This window comes from Molossus molossus, unplaced genomic scaffold (genome assembly GCF_014108415.1).
Source record: "Molossus molossus isolate mMolMol1 unplaced genomic scaffold, mMolMol1.p scaffold_m16_p_4, whole genome shotgun sequence".
In the NCBI taxonomy this organism is placed as follows: domain Eukaryota; kingdom Metazoa; phylum Chordata; class Mammalia; order Chiroptera; family Molossidae; genus Molossus; species Molossus molossus.
In genome coordinates this window covers 74,153,799-74,169,456 of record NW_023425377.1, presented here as the reverse complement: position 1 = coordinate 74,169,456, position 15,658 = coordinate 74,153,799, and the positions used below count along the sequence as shown (strand labels likewise).

The following is a 15,658-nucleotide window of genomic DNA, read 5'->3' as shown; positions in this document are numbered from 1 at the left end:
GGCCCATAGGTCTGAACATGCTTGGAGTGTTTGAGAAACAGCAAGGAGGATGGTGTAGTGAGGGGGAGGATGGGAGGAAGTGATGTCTCTGTGAATATGTTACTCTCTCCCATGTCTGCTATAGCTTTGTGTAAGTCAACACAACAGTGCTAATTGTTTTCATTACTATATAAAACAGTGACTACTGTTTTGTGAGAACCTACTATTTACCAGGCACTGTGTTCAGAACCTTACATGCTTTGCTTCACTTTATCTTCACAACAATCCCCTCAAGTAGGTATGAATATTATCCCCATTTTACAGACAAGGAAACTGAGGCTCAGAAAGGCTGGGTGACCTGCCCAAGAGTATACAGCTAATAAGTAGCATAACCAGGATTTGAATGCAGGTTTGTCAGTTTAATTCTGGAACCTAAGCACAGCCTGTGCTATGTGGCCCTTTCTCTGCCTCTCTGAGCATATGTATCTGTCTGTGTATATACAGAGATGGTGCCTTTTTCTCCCTGTGTCTGTGTTATTCACTCAGCATTCATTGAGACTATGTGTGGGGGACCTAGATGATGAAATGGGTAGCATTTCTTGCCCTCACAAAGTTCTAATAGGGAATACAGATAATTACCCCAAATGATGAGTGCTTTAATGGGTGGAGAACAGGCAGGAGTGGGAACTCAAAACATGGACTGTTCAGTCTGGCTGAGAAGTGGGTGTGACCTTTAAGCTATCTTTATACATTCATTTATTTGTTCAACAACTCTCTATTGCAGCCTGGTGCTAAATATTGGGCCAGTGAGATGACGTTTACATTCACTTCTAGTAGTTGACATTGAACTGAAGTGCTAGCTAATGCAGTAAAGTAAGAAAAAGAAATAAGAGCCAAAATAGGGCGTAAGTAGCTAGTCTACTAGGAACTACTAGTAGTTCTACTAAGTAGATCTACTAGGAACTTTATAAATATGCTAGAGTCCTCAAATAACAACCAGACACTGAGCAAATAGTAAGAGCCTATGATATTCCAGATTCAGTTCTAGGCACTGAGGATACAGTAATGAATAAAATATTCTTGCCCTACTGCAGTTGATAATTCTATTTTGGAAAGAGACAGACAATAAATGTAATAAATAAATTACATAGTATGTTATGAGGTGATAGTGCTGTGGAAAATTAGAGCAAGATAAGGAGATTAGGAATCTTGAGGGCCTGCCAACTTTAAACAGAGACACAGTAGAAAATGCCAGGAGAAACACCTGAAAAGGTGAGATGTGAACAAAGACCTGAAGGATGTGAGGGGGCTGTGATTATTCAAGGGTAGAGAGTTCCAGGCAGTAGAAACAGCAAGTGCAAAGGCCCTGAGGCTGGAGAGTGTCTGATGTGTCCAGAAATAGTCGAGGCCAGTGTGGATGGATGAGAGTGATCCAGGCAGAGAGTGGGAGGAGGTGAGGACAGGAAGGTGGCTGGGCACACCCGAAAGGACTGCGTGGGCCTCCTGTTGAGGACTTTTACTCTGAGACATGTAAAAGCTGTGGAGGGATCTGATTTGGGGTCTAACAGGCTCCCACAAGTTCAGATGTTAGCAGCATTTATTAAGCACTTACTGGGTGCCAGCGACTCTTTTATAAGAATTCAGTATGATCTGATCTCATTTCCTTCTCACATGGACCCCATAGAAATTATCATTCCATTTCAGAGTAGAAAGTAAGGCTCAGTGTTTAAGTCACTGAACCACGGCCACACACACAGCAGTAATTTGCAGCGTCCGGGTGAGAAGGTGAAGTGAGCCAGCTTTTCCCTCCCCCAAGCTTTTAGACAAGGCTCGCCTGCAGCAGAGCTCACTCAGCATCCGGAGCTGCGTCTGTGTCCCTGTCTGTTTCTATTTCCACACGTCCCTGTCTGTCTCAGTGCGCCTCTACTTGCGCGTCCCCCATCTGTGCCCAAGCCGGCGTCTCTCTGCGCCCGGCCCCCGCACATCTGAGCTATTTCGGGTTTAGGCTTAAAGGCCCAACAGCTCCGAGGAGACGCTTCGGTGGGCCCCTATCTCAGATCATGCGCCACATGCGGCGGACTCTAGGAGCTCCAGGTCTTCTCTGCCTGGTCAATCCCCGGGCCGGGCCGGAGTTAGACCCAGCGGGAGGAAGGGGGCGGGGTGTGTGTGCTTGGGCGACACCCGCATTGACGCTGTCAGGAGCCCAGCTGTGCGTCAGCTGTCGCTCTGGCAACGGGCGGCAACGTCAAAGGCAGGCAGTGCGTCAGTAGCCTGCTGGTGTCACGCCCCGGAGAGGCAATTGACATGCGGGGGTGGGTTCCAAGCCCAGCCGGCAGGGGGAGCCCCAGGGTGCTAATGGTGGATGCCTTTGCCTTGGTCCTGCAGGAGGCGCTAGCTCGGGCCGACATGGTCCCCGGAGCCCCAACGGAGCACTAGGTTGGCGGGATGAAGAGGAGTCGCAGTGTCCTATCGGTGGCCGGGACCGGGGACGAGGTGTGAGGGGCGGGGCCCGGGCTGGGGGCGGGCCTTGTGCCGTATGGGGACGGGCGCCCTCTAGTGACCACAGCTGTTCACTAAGTGGTCGCGAGGAGTAGGGACCCCTCATGTCTCAGTTTATTCCCTTGATTCCATTTATTCTCCTGCTGCCAGGATTAAGAGTCCCTTTGCCCAGGAGCAGAAGGCTGGGTCTGCCAAGGTGCTTCTGAAGTCGAGAAAGGATTGTGGGTGGAGCTGTGGGTGAGGTCTTGAGGATCTCAGATGTGAGAGGGGCCACAGACATTAAGACCAAGAGGGGGCTGCTTAGATGTGGAGAGTGAGAAGAGACCCTAAAAAGGTGATGTGTTAGAGAGATCTCATGTGAGGGACACTGTACAAGCATGAGGGCCCAGAGTCGCAGGGCTGAAACATTAAGAGGAACCCCCACCAAAATTATGGCTGAGAAGGGGAACCCCTTAGAAATAATGGGTGAAAAGGCATCCTCTGTGGTAGGGATCAGCGAGTGGCTCCAACGGGGGGGGGGGCACAAGGAGCCTATACCTCCATCATCCTCTCCCAGCTGGCTAGGGAGGGGCTCACAGCTAGCTGCCTAGCCAGGCCATTCACCCATCCCGCCTTTGTCCCTCTTTAGAGGCCGGGGGAGACCCTTGAACCCAGCCATAGCAACATTCTGGGGGCCAACCTTCGACGCCCTCGCCGTCGCCTCTCCACTGGTCCTGGCCTGGGCTGGGCAGACCCTGAGCCCTCAGAGCCTGGGGACCCTGTGCCCCCACGGCCTACGACGCTGCCACTTCTGATCCCTCCACGGATTTCCATCACCAGAGCCAACAGGTAGGCAGGAGGGGGACCAGGCTGGAAGGTAGGGTGGAGGAACAGGGCCAGCTGGGCTAGGTCCAGCCACCAGCCCTTTCTGTGCTCCAGGCTTCCTGCCTTTTGCAAAATCAGCTGAAACGCCTTCTGGAGCCTGGTGGGTCAGGCTGTGACACCCCTCCCCCACAGTGCCCCATTGCAGCCTCTAGAAACCCCTTCTTACATTTTGCTGCTGCCTGAGTCAGCAAAGGTTGCCACCAGGGTTTTCAGCTCCCCAGCCCCTAAAGGTGCCCTCACATTCAGAGAGCTGGGCCAGGCTCGGGAGCAGGCTTCTAATTAGTCTGCTGTGCACCTCTATTTACCCTCCTAGGAGGATTATGTTTTTTCTAGGACTTAAAGGGGAAGGTGGGATCCTGGAGGAGGTCTGGATTGGCATTTTTCTTTCTCCTGGGGAGATGTGAGCGGTATCTGTGAGCCTTTACGTTGCATTTTCTTGATATTTCTCATAGGGATCCTCCCAGGGCACTCCAACCCCCATCTTGCTGAGCTGGTCCTGGCTGCTCGAGGGCCCCTGTCCCCACTGCCCTCCCCAGGCCACTGTTTTCTGCAGCCTTGATCTCCCCACCCCTTTCATCTACTCAACTGGAAGGCTTTTAGAGTTTCTGCTGGGATCATGGTACAATGGTTCATTCACAACTAGGAGGAAGAAGTGAGTGTCATTCCCACTTCTGGTGGTCTAATGTACCTCCTCCACCCCCACCCCCTCAAAAACCCTCTTACCTCTGCACCTTAAAAGGCTGATCCGTCTCAGCCTCAGGCTACCAGCCTGACCTACTGTCTTGTGTCCTTCCTCTTTTGTAACCCCCCTGTAGCCTGACCCCTCCCATCCCGCGGTGCCTCCAGGGCTCTGGACAATGCTCCAGCCCCCCTACTCCCCAAAACTTTGACCCAGCCCAGGCCCCTCAATTGATCTGGGTAGGACCGGCAACCTTTGCAAATCCCCTAGAAGCTGGTTGAGTATGAACTTTCGGGGACGATCCCTGAGAGAGGTTGGGGACACACTTCTGACCTCTGGGATACCCTACTGCTGCTGATGGGGAGCTGGTTCTTGCTCCACCTTCGCCCACGCCTGGAGCCCCCTCTAGCGGGGAGAAAAGCGGCTGTGGGGGTTGGAGGGTTGGAGACGAGCTGCTTTTTTTTTTTTTTAAATATAAGAACTGTGCGGGGGTGGGGGGCGGTGGCAGACGGTACGGTTTGCCCAGGGGAGCGCGTGAGGGAGGAACACCGAGGCAAGGGCCTGTTTTCGCGGACTCCCACCTAAATCGGTTAGCATCTGAGCGCCTCCGTCGGGCGGTGGGGCATCGGGGCGCTCCCCCTGCGGGGCTGACATCAGAGCTCAGCAAAGGACTGCCGGGTTGGGGAAAGGGGACCCTTGGATCCCGCTTGCTCTGTGCGCCAGCTTGCTGGCTCCGCACGGAGCTGCGGGAGGCGGGAGCGTGAGTCACGGAGACTCCCGATTTAGGTGCCGGAAGTGGGGCTCTGCCGGCTGGGGCCCGGGGGGAGGAGGCTGTTTACTCGCCTGAAAAGAGCGTGGGAGTGCATCCCGCGGCTGCCGGGGATCTGCCTCAGTTTACCTCCTGCAGAAGTGCTTTGAAAGAGGCAGCGAAACACAGAAGCGGTGGGCGGGGAGCCGGAGTATCGGCCGCGGGGTGTCCTCCAGGAGTCACAGGGGAACCAAAGAGGCACACTAGAAACACCCCAAATCGGCCCCAGGCCTACCACACACTCACCAACACACATGGACTCCTTCAGACACGAGGGTCAAACAACCGAGGCTGAATCGCGCGCACAACTCCGCAAGCACCGACCAACCACAGTACACACCCAAAGGCGTGGGAACACATGAAGTACCCCCAGGCCACCCAAACAGACTCTGCAGAGGCGCACACTTTCCCAACAGGCAGCACACGTGTGTGCACATCCCTCACCCACAGGCACACATACACAGCCAAATCCAAAGAAACAGGCAGACCGCGGCAGCCAACCACGTGCGCACACACACTTCCAGGACACCAAAAACACAGACAACCATCGGAAGGGGCCACGAATGTGCACATTCCGCCCTGGGCACAGACCATCACCATCCTCCGACCCACCGACAGGAGATGCCCCACACACCGCCGCTGCCCGCCGCAGGGACCGCGTCTGTGGCAATGGGACCACTTCCCATACGTTCCCCCGGCCACGGGTAGCTGCGAGGACACGCCAGCACCGGCTCCGCCCCGCCATGATGGACGGACTGACTGACACACCGGCAACCACTCCGGTGTCTTCTCGATTGGATTAACCGTTTAACTCCTTCCTGCCGGTGCGCGCCGGTGCTAGGCAGGGCACTCTGGAGACAGCTGCGCTCTGGCGCCCCTCCCCACCGGGAGCGGGGCTCTGCGTGGGCGGGAAGGCTCCCCCCCTTGGGTGACTGCTCCCCACTGGCGGGGACCGAGGAGGAGGGGGGCGGTGCTGACAAACGCGACGGGCAGGGGGCGGGGAGGGGCGGGACGGGGCGGGGAACCCGGGCTGGCGCCGAACCAGGCGCCAAGCGCGGAGAGCGCTGCCCGCACGGAGCGGAGCTCCAAGCGTCGGCTTGAAGCTTTGGCGCCCGGCCCGGGGGCGATCGGCCCGTAGCGCCCCCGGGTCTGTCCCCGGGGCGCCATGGCCCCACCGAGGCCGGGCGCGCCTGCGGGGATACGGGCGCGTCGGCTCTCGCGTAGCTGAGTAGGGTGCAGAGTGGAAAGGCCGCGGCCCCCTGGGGTGCAGGTAGGGGCCGGCGACATGGAGCCCCCGGTCGCCCCCTCGGAGAGGAGCCTGTCTTTGTCCGGGCCCCGAGAGGGCCAGGCCACCCTGAAGCCGCCTCCCCAGCACCTGTGGCGACAGCCGCGAACCCCTATCCGTATCCAGCAACGTGGCTACTCGGACAGCGCAGAGCGCGCAGAGCCGGAGCGGCCACCACACCGGCCCATAGAGCGCGCTGACGCTGTGGACACCGGTGACCGTCCCGGCTTGCGCACGTCCCGCATGTCCTGGCCCTCGTCCTTCCACAGCACCGGCAGCAACGGCGCGGGCGGAGGCAGCTGCAGGCGGTAAGACTCCAGGCGGTGGACGCGCGAGGAGCGGATAGGCGCGCAGGAATGATGCTACGCTCCCCGCAGAGCGCAGGGGGCGCTGTGATGCGGGCTGGGGTCAGTGTGACTGGCCGGGGTGGGGGTGGAGGAGTTCTACTGCAGGGTATCCAGGACCTGATCCTTAGTAGTACACTATACCCGAGGCTTTCTACTGAAGCCGATCCTGGGGTCGACTTAGGGGGCAACATACTGAGTGTGATATTAATGGGGCCTGGGTTGATGGCTGCAGCTCTAGGAGTCTGTATCCCTAATTGATGACTGTACAGAACAGTGGCTAGGCTGGGTACCACTTCAAGGGACTTTCCTAGAAGCACTGTACTGAAAGCTAGATTAACTGGGGATGTCCTATGGGGCACCTGCTAAGACCAGAGTTTCCTCCAGGCTGAGTGACTTTCAGGGTTCTTCTAGGCCCTAGACTATATAGAGGACTATGGGGTGGGGGTCATTTGTGGACTCACTCTGCAGCAGCTGGAGTCAGAAATCAAGAAAGGGTCGCTTTGGTGAGCACTGTGTTGGGGGCTGTGTGCTGGGTGGAGCCCACTTCTCAGGGTTCAGTAGCTTCATAGAGGAGGGAGCAGTGTCCAGGGGGTGCATAGTCCTAGCACAGGGTGAAGGAATCCTTGCCTCCCCAGGTGACAGTGTTAGTGAGGGGGTGTGTTGGGCTGGCTCAGACTGTATCCTCTCACTGACCTGACTTTGCCCCAGCTGCTGGGGTATGACCAGCTGTGGCTACCTTGACTGGGTATTCTGCCTGGACTTCTGCGGTCCTGTGATTGTAACATGGTGACTGTGTGTGCTTCAAGCACCGTGATTTTGTGACTGTGTGCTTCTAGGACTGTGACAGTGACTGTGCTACTGGAATACTGTGACTGTGTGGTTGTATGTGCTCCCAGGATTGTGATTGTGTTACTGATTGTGTGTGTTGTTGGGCTGCTGTGACTGTGACAGAGTGAGTGTGTCTGCTTTCAATACAGTGATCATGACAGTGACTCTGTGTGCTGCTGGGACAATGATTGTTACTGTGTACATTCCTGGGATGCAGTGCTTGTGGCACTGTGATGTGTACACTCCCAGGACAATATTATTGTGTCAGCAGGACTGTCTGTTCTCCCTGAGAAACTGAAATTGAGACTGCTGGTGTGTCCTGTGTCTGGGAAAGTGCTCTGACTTCTGGGTGTGTTCCTGTCCGCCTGATGTGCTGTTTTCTAACTACCTGGTGTTCTAGTGATGCTTGAGGTTTGACTGTATGTGCTCTGGTGACATGTGTGACTGACAGCTTTGATTGTGTGCTTTTCCTGACCCCCATGGGTACCCCTATGCTTGGAACATCACTAAGACAGATTTTAGCCTCTTATTCCTGGAGTTCCCAAGGGAGGACCTTGTAGGCTGTTACCTACTATTCTAGCTCTGGGGACCTCCAGCAGGTTCCAGAGACCCCCAGGCCACCTCCACCCACCTCCATTTGGGACACACCCAGCCCCAGAACTGCTTCCCCCACTCCTCACAGCCTGCTGTTTCCCAAAGGGAACAGGAGAGGAGCTGAAGGAAAACAAAGCTGGAATCAACAGGAAATACCAAGACCAAGGGCAGCATACCAGGCCACTGTCCTGAGAGACCAGTGAGGGGGTGGGGTGCAGTAGGAACTGGACCCTAACCACTTTTTTATTCTTTTTTTTTTTCATTCCTCACCCCAGGATATTTTTCTGTTTGTCATCAGATAGAGTGGGAGGGAGAGAGAGAGAAACATTGATGTGGCTCCACGTCAGCTGGTTGCCTCTGTGTCACATGACCCGACCAGGGCCAGGGACAAACTGAAACCGAGGTACGTGCCCTTGACCGGAATCGAACCTGCAACTCATTGGTCCGTGGGCCGATGCTGTAACCACTGAGCAAAACCAGCCAGGTCTGGACCCTAACCACTTTTAAGGCCCCAAGGACTGCCCCCTAGCCTGGTCTCTGGGGTACTGACTCTCAGGGACAGTGGTTGAATGGTAATAATCATCATTATCTTACTGGCATCTATCTCATAATGGCTCATTCTCAGGCTCTGTGCAGGAGAATTTTTTACAAGTCCTCATCTCCAGTGCCTTTTGAGGTATTCCTGTTGGTTAGATGGGGAAACTGAGGCCTAGCATGGCAAAGACCCTTCTTCTTGCCCAAGCTCACACAACCAGGAGATGGCAGAGCTGAGATTCCAACACAGGTCTGTCTGATGCGTGCATGTTCTGGCACAAGGTCGTGCCCTCTCTGAGCCTCAGTTTTCCCATTTGTACAATGGGGCTGTTGTCAGCACTGCCCTATGGGGGTCGGCTTGAGAGGTCTGTGAGATTGGGGATGTGTGTAAAGGACTTAACACAGTGAGAGCTCGGTAGCTAGTTACTCATGGATCTGGATTTGGGAGTGGAGGTGGGGCCTGCATAGATCCTGTACCTCCAGGATGGGAAGAAAAAACAGGAACCTTAACCACAGCCCTCAGGGACTCAGGTTTCTGTTTCACTGTGGCATGTGTAGCCTCCAGGGGTTGTGGCTGGAGGGAGGGCATTGGTGCCAGTGTCCTTCCCCCACTCCTAGGCAGAGAGAAGAAGGGGGAACCGAGAGGCCTCCAATGGGAACCTCACTTTTTAGAATGGGCATTCTGCCAGCCCATTCTCCAGAGAGGGGGCTTTACCAGTGCATATACAGGGGGTTCCAGCGCTTTCCACATTGGAGTTCATGCAGCCACCAAAAAGGGGGTCCAGAGAACCCTCCAGACTTGAGTCATAGGAATACCCAGAGAGAGAGCACTGCCCCCATCTGAGTTGGCATCCACACCCCACAGCCCCCACCGGACCTGGGGATGTATGAGCCTGCGCTCCTGGCGCTTTGCAGGGCTGAGTCATGACACCGCCACGATCTGTCAAGAGGCAGATGGTGCTCGAGGAAGAGAAGGACTGTGGTGGTTAGGTTTGGGAGTGTGCAGGGGGAAGCTTGCCTTAATTGAGGGGTGTAACCAACTAGTTGACTCCCCATTGCCCCACTTTGGACCCGCAAACACTCCCTGTCTGGCTCCAGGAGGGGGTGAAGGCAGCGGGACTGGGGTCCTCTCTGGCCCGCGGTCTCTCTGTGCCCATTTGGGTCCTCGCCTCCCCTTGTCTCTGGCGCTCCCAAGTCCCTGGATGTGTACTGGGAGCGCGTGTCTCCGCGCGCCCCCTGCTGGACGAGGGAAAAGGTACAGGTTAAGTGTGCGCTCCGAGTCTGGATCTGCCTCCCGGACTCGTCCCGAAACAGAGCAAAGTCGCTGCCGCCGCCACTGCTGCGGCGCCTCGTATTATTATTTCATGGTTATTGAGCACCTCGGAATGCGGGCGCCGGGCCGGCCGATCGCAGGCTGCGGGTGAGGTCTTCGTCTTCCCCGGGTGGGTTGGAACCAGACCGCCATCCACATCCTCCACCCCGCAGCCGAGCGCGTTGGACACCGCCGCCTGGCGGTTAGAGAGGAACTACGCAGAAAAGTTGAGAATGCGGAGTTCCCGTCTGGCCTCTGGGGGCTTGCCCATGCCCACCCAGGTCAGGGCCTCCTAACACCAACTTGCGTCTTAATTCGCAGTATCTTTGGCTTTCCATTGTGCCGAGGAAACAGAGATGAAGTGGCTTGCCCAAGGTCACACAGCCAAGAGGGACAGAATTGGTGTTAAAAACCAGGTCTCCTTGGCTCCAAACCAGTGGGTAAGATTCAGATTGTGCCCTTGCCCGATTACTCTGTGTAACCTGGAGCCAGCGATCAGGCCTTTCTGTGCCTCAGTTTCCTCATCAGTAAACCGGGCTGAATAAGATCTGCTGTGGTAAGGCTGAGGTGGCTGACATTAGGGTTGGGCAATCAGAAGCTGGTATTTTGAGAATTGCACTTCCTCAAAATGACTTCAGCAGAGAGAATGAGGGTATCCTATACAATCATAAAACCAGGTCCTAGCTGCCAGAGTGCCCCCTCTCTCACCAGTACAGATGGACTACAAGCTCCTCTGAATTGCAGGAAACCAGAGCTTTGGGTCTGAGACAGCCACAGATTGGCAGGGTGAGGACAGAGTTTGAGGGGCTTCTGGACCCACTGTTTTCATTCTTTATTTTTTTTATTTTTTATTTTTTTATCCTCCCGAGGACATTTTTCCATTTTTTGTACAGACAGAGTGGGAGGGAGAGAGAGGAAGAGAGAGAGAGGGAAACATCGATGTGAAAGGGACACATCAAGTGGCTGCCACCCGCATGACCAACCAGGGCCGGGGACAAACTGCAACCAAGGTACATGCCCCTAGCGGGAACCGAACCCGGGTCTCTCCGGATCGCAGGCGGATGCTCTAACCGCTGAGCCAAACCGGCCAGGGCCACTGTTTTCATTCTTAAGTAAAAACTCAAATCCAGACTTTGCTCTGGACTTGCTGTGTGACCTTGGGAAAGGACTTTATCATCTGAGCCTTGGTTTCCTCATTTGTAACAGGACTGTTCATTTCACATTGACCGAAGATCTTCAGGCTGTGACTGAAGATACGAGATAGACCAGTCTCTGCCTCCAGTAGTTCTCAGACTAGTGGGTGAAATGAAATAGCAAGTAAAGAGATAATGATAATTCCAGATGGTGACACATGCGACATGAAGAAAAGAGGGACAGGGAAGGCCTCTCTGAGGAGACATTTGAGCAGAGACCTAAATTAAGTGAGAGGGGATGGTATGTGGGTGTCTGAAGGATGAGGGTGATAAGCAGCAGGAACAGCTAGTGCAAAGTTCCTGAGGTAGGAGTGTGTATGTTGGAAGAAAAGTAGGAGGTGAGTGTGGCCAGGGCAGAGTGAGCAAGAGGTGAGTGAAGGGAAATGAAGTAGGGAGGTGAGGGGACAGCTCTGTGTAGGGCCTTATAAGCCATAGTCAAGGTTGGCTTTAGGTCTCAGTATATATCTGATTTCCTAAGAAGGGACGAAGGTCATTGGGCTGGAAGGAAACTGAACTGTGAAGGGCCTAGTGGCTAAAAATCTCAGTTCCTGAAGCTAGACAACTGAATTTATAACCCAGGTCTGTGTCTTCTGAGCTGGGTGACCCTGGCCAAGTCACTTCCCCTCTGGACCTTGACTCTTCCATCTCTGAAATGGGCCTGTAAGGAACCTATTCCCAAAGTTTGATGTGAGGGATCAGCAAAACAATTCAAGGAAATCTAAGGTCAGGTAAACGTGAATGTCTTTCCTTTCTGTATGTACTTGGACCAAGGGGTCCTGGTAGCCAGTGATGTGTTTTAATGGGTTTAGAGCAGGAGTTCTTACCAGGAAGTAATTCTGTCCCCACCAGGGGACATGTGGCAATGGCTGGGAGACTAATTTTAGTTGTCATCACAGGGAGTGCTACTGTCATCTAGTAGGTAGCCAGAGATTCTGCTGCTGCTGCAAGCACACAGGACTGCCCCCACGGACAAATGATTATCAGGAGCCAAATGTCAATAGTGCCCAAGCTGGGAAACTGTGTATTCCCAACAAGGTGGCATCACCTCCTTGGGTGCAAAATTTGGTTATTGAGGTGAATGTGTAAAAAAAAAATTGTGTACAAAGCCCCCATATACATACAGTATACAGGGTATCTGTGGTATTAACATTTCATGGAGGAGGTGACGGGGGGATGTCTAAAAAGGCTACTCCTTAGGGAGGCAATAATAAAATACAGGGTAACAAACACTGGTGTAGAGCCTGGATCAGCCACTCACTGGCTGTGTGACTTTGAGCAGGTTGTGTCTTCCCAAGATTCAGTTTTCCTCTCTATAAAATTGGGACAGCACTAGTGTCATTTTGCAGGTGTTTTATGAGGATTAAATGAGATCATAGGTAGAGGCGATGAATCTCAGGAAGCATTCTGAAGGTTTGCTGCTATCATCATCATTATCATCTGGCTAATACAGTGACTGGCACATTATAAGCTCTTCATAAATGTTTTGTCAAATAATAATAATAGTCATAAGTAACATACAATGAGTGCTTCCTACGTCCAGACACTTTTCTGAGCCTTTTTTTGTGTCTATCAACAAGATGTGTAGTAGTATACCCATTTTACAAGTGGGAAAACTGAGACTCAGTGAAATGAAGTTACTGTCCCAAGGTCAAATGATTACATACCAGAGACCAGACTTAAGCCTGAGCCATCCAACTCTGGCCCCACGACTGTGGAGCCAACAGGTAGAATGGTATTTACAGAGGTGGGGCCTAAAATAGAGATTTGCCTACTTTTTTATTTAATTTATTTTTAATTAAAAATAGTTTTATTATTTTAGAGAGAGAGGAAGGGAGAGGGAGATACAGAGAGAAGCAAACATTGGTTGGCTGCCTCCCACACACCCCCTACCAGGGTTCAAACCTGCAACCCAGGCATATGCCCTGACCCCAAATCAAACCAGCAACCTTTTGGTGCACAGGACGACGCCCAACCAACTGAGGACACTTGCCAGGACCTACTTTTATTTATTTATTTTCCCCCTTTTATTTTTTGTCTTAATCCTCACCCGAGGATATTTTTCTATTTATCTTTAGATAGAGTGGGAGGGAGGGAGAGAGAGAGAGAAACATCCACGTGAGAGGGACACATTGACTGGTTGCCTCCCACATGACCCTGACCAGGGCTGCGGACAAACCACAACTGAGATATGTGCCCTTGATGGGAATCAAACCTGAGACACTGGTTGGCTGAGCCAAACCAGCCAGGGCTCCCCCTTTTATTTTTAAAACAAGCTTCTCCGCCTTTCCTAAACCCTAAACGCAACAGACAGGTTGGAGTAAGCTCCAGATTTATAACCAGCTGGCTGACTTTGTTAAAGGGTGTTCACCTCTCTGAGTCTCAGTTTTCTCCTCTGTGAAAGGGGGTAACATGCTCCCCAGGGTCACAGTTGTTGGGTATGCAGAGCCACGTGGGTGGGGTGGGGCAGAAAGTCCTCATGCCTGTGTACTACTGTGCCTGAGTGGGAGTCAGCACTGAGGGGAGGTTGGGCTCTTGGGGCCACCTCATGAGCTGTGAGGGCCCAAATTCCAAGATGTGCCTAAGAGATTCTAAAGAGTGTCTTGGGACTGTGAACACACTCAGATCTCCTACGGGTGTCTGAGTTGTAAGGCATGTTTCATAAGCTAAGGGAGGTATTCTGGGGGGTTTCCAAAGATTGTGGATGCATCTTGGATTCTGGGAGTAGCCTAGGGTTGTAGAACTGTTTTAGGAGTCGTGGAGGAATCTGGTTGTGCCCCTGGGGTTTATGGGACACCACAGGATTTTGTAGGCATCTCCATGTTTTTGGAGCACCCCCTGCATCTGAAGGCACTCCTGAGATTATGTTGGGGTCCCTGCATTTGTGGGAGCGTCTCATGGATGCAATGGAGCCACTCAGGGATTGGGGGACCTCTGAGGGACTGTGGAAGCATTCCTAGGATCTATAAGGGACCCTAGGCTTTGAGGGCCCTCATGCCTATGTCCATGGGAATGATCTGTGGCTGTGGGGGATTCCAGTGGTACTCTCCGGGTCTCTGCATGACTCAAAGATGGTGGGAGTACTCCAGAGGATAAGGGGGACATCTGAGGAACTGTAACAGTGATCCTGGGATCTAGGTGAAGAGGTTTCTTGGGCTTCTCAAAGAACCACTGTCATTTGTAGGTGCATCTGGGATTCTTGGGATACCCCTAAGGTTTGTGGGGATGTCTCAGTAACAATGACACTACTAGGGGACATCTGGGGAGCTTTGGGAGTGTCTAGGGGTCCATGGGGGCCTCTCAGAACCCAGGTATTTGAGGGGTTATCCTTGAGTTGTGTGGGAGGTGTCTCAGGGATAGGTGGGGACACCCTCTGGAATTGTGGAAAGGGCTGAGGAACTTTGGGGATGCCTCTGAGGTCTGTGGGGCCTCTCAACACCACAGGGAGTTGTGAGAGCCCCCCCATCGAGATTTTGGGGGTGTGCCAGGTGTTTGTAGAGACGCTTCCGGAGATTGTGAGGATGGCAGAGGGACTGCGGGGGTGGGGGCCCTGGGGTCTGTGGGGTGTCCCCGCTACAGCCCTGTGGAGTCCTAGTCCCGCCCCGCCCCAGAGGCGGCCCCAGCGCGAAGCCGGAAGGGCCAAGGCGACCGGGCGGGGTGGGGCCCGTGGGCCCCAAGGCTGGACTGTCGGTCTGCGTGGGCCACGCTGGGTGGGCGGCGCTGCTCCCCAGCGCCCACCAAGCCCGGGCCGCCCCACGCCCCCCGCGGCCATGGCGCGGGCGCGCCGCCTGGACTGCATCCCCGAGCTGCAGCTGGCGGCCTTCCCGGCAGCGGCGGCGGGGGCGGGGGCGGAGGATGAGGCGTTCCTGCCCCAGTCCCTGGCCCTGCGCGCACCCCGCTGGCCACGTTCGCCGCCCTCCTCGCCGGTCTTCTTCGCCAGTCAGTCCCCAACTTTCCGCAGACGCATTCGGGTTCTCCGCAGCTTCCAGGATTTCAGCCGCCAGGCGTGGGCTGGGTAAGTGCGCTCAGGTGGCTGTGGGTTCGAGTCTCCCCTAGCCACCTGGAGCGCGTCAGTGTCTGGAGTTCGTAGCTGACTGCCCAGACTCATTTTTCCTCTTCCGTCATAAGGCAGCGATAAAAATCATCCCTGCCTGCCAGGGTTGCCGTGGAGACGTCTGATAGGGCATGCAGTAAGCGCCCAATAAACGCTATGTCCTTCCCACTTCCTGTGCAGACCTGAGTCGGCCGTCAGGCTTTAGGGGAGCGAGGCCAACCTGCTACCCAGGATGATATGAGGACGCGTGTTGAGTTCTGTTGGCCTTACTCTAACGGCCTGTAAAATGGGCCAGCGATGCACTCGGTTTCTTTGCCATCAGACTCGCTGGTCACCTTGTGCACCTGACACGGAGGGCAAATGGAAGTTCCCTTCCTGGCCATACGCGGGTGGGCTGCAGGGGCTGGCGGGCTGGCAGCCTGGCGGCCACATCTGATATGGTTTCCCAGTGTCCCTTTATCTTGGAAATGGAGTTTGGCAGCCGGGAGGTGGGCACTGACTGGAGCTGGGAGTTAGTTCTCCGGTCTTCTCCTACTTTATCCCTACTCTCCTTATGCAGTTGTTTAGAACTGGAGTCCGTAGACACAGACTGGAAGAGAGCACTGCAGGGACTAGATGTGGACCCAGCAGAAGAGATGGGGGCAGGGAGAGAAGAGGAGGAGGGTCGGGGACTCTGGGAGCCACA

The 15,658-nt window shown here is 54.3% G+C and overlaps 1 protein-coding gene across 2 annotated transcripts in view; it reads left to right on the top strand.

The window, feature by feature from the left end:
- The first annotated feature begins 3,272 nt into the window (after positions 1 to 3,272).
- PDE4A (phosphodiesterase 4A) overlaps positions 3,273 to 15,658 on the top strand; it is a 50,553-nt gene continuing 38,167 nt past the window's right edge. Inside the window, exon 1 of one of the 2 annotated variants that reach the window (XM_036241074.1) lies at positions 3,273 to 3,306. Coding sequence is in view for 1 of the 2 variants with exons in the window: in XM_036241072.1 (XP_036096965.1) it covers positions 14,690 to 14,934 (245 nt within the window). In the remaining variant the exon portion in view is untranslated. Of the gene's footprint in view, positions 3,307 to 14,689; positions 14,935 to 15,658 lie in introns of those variants that run through there. The other variant, XM_036241072.1, reaches the window with a different exon arrangement.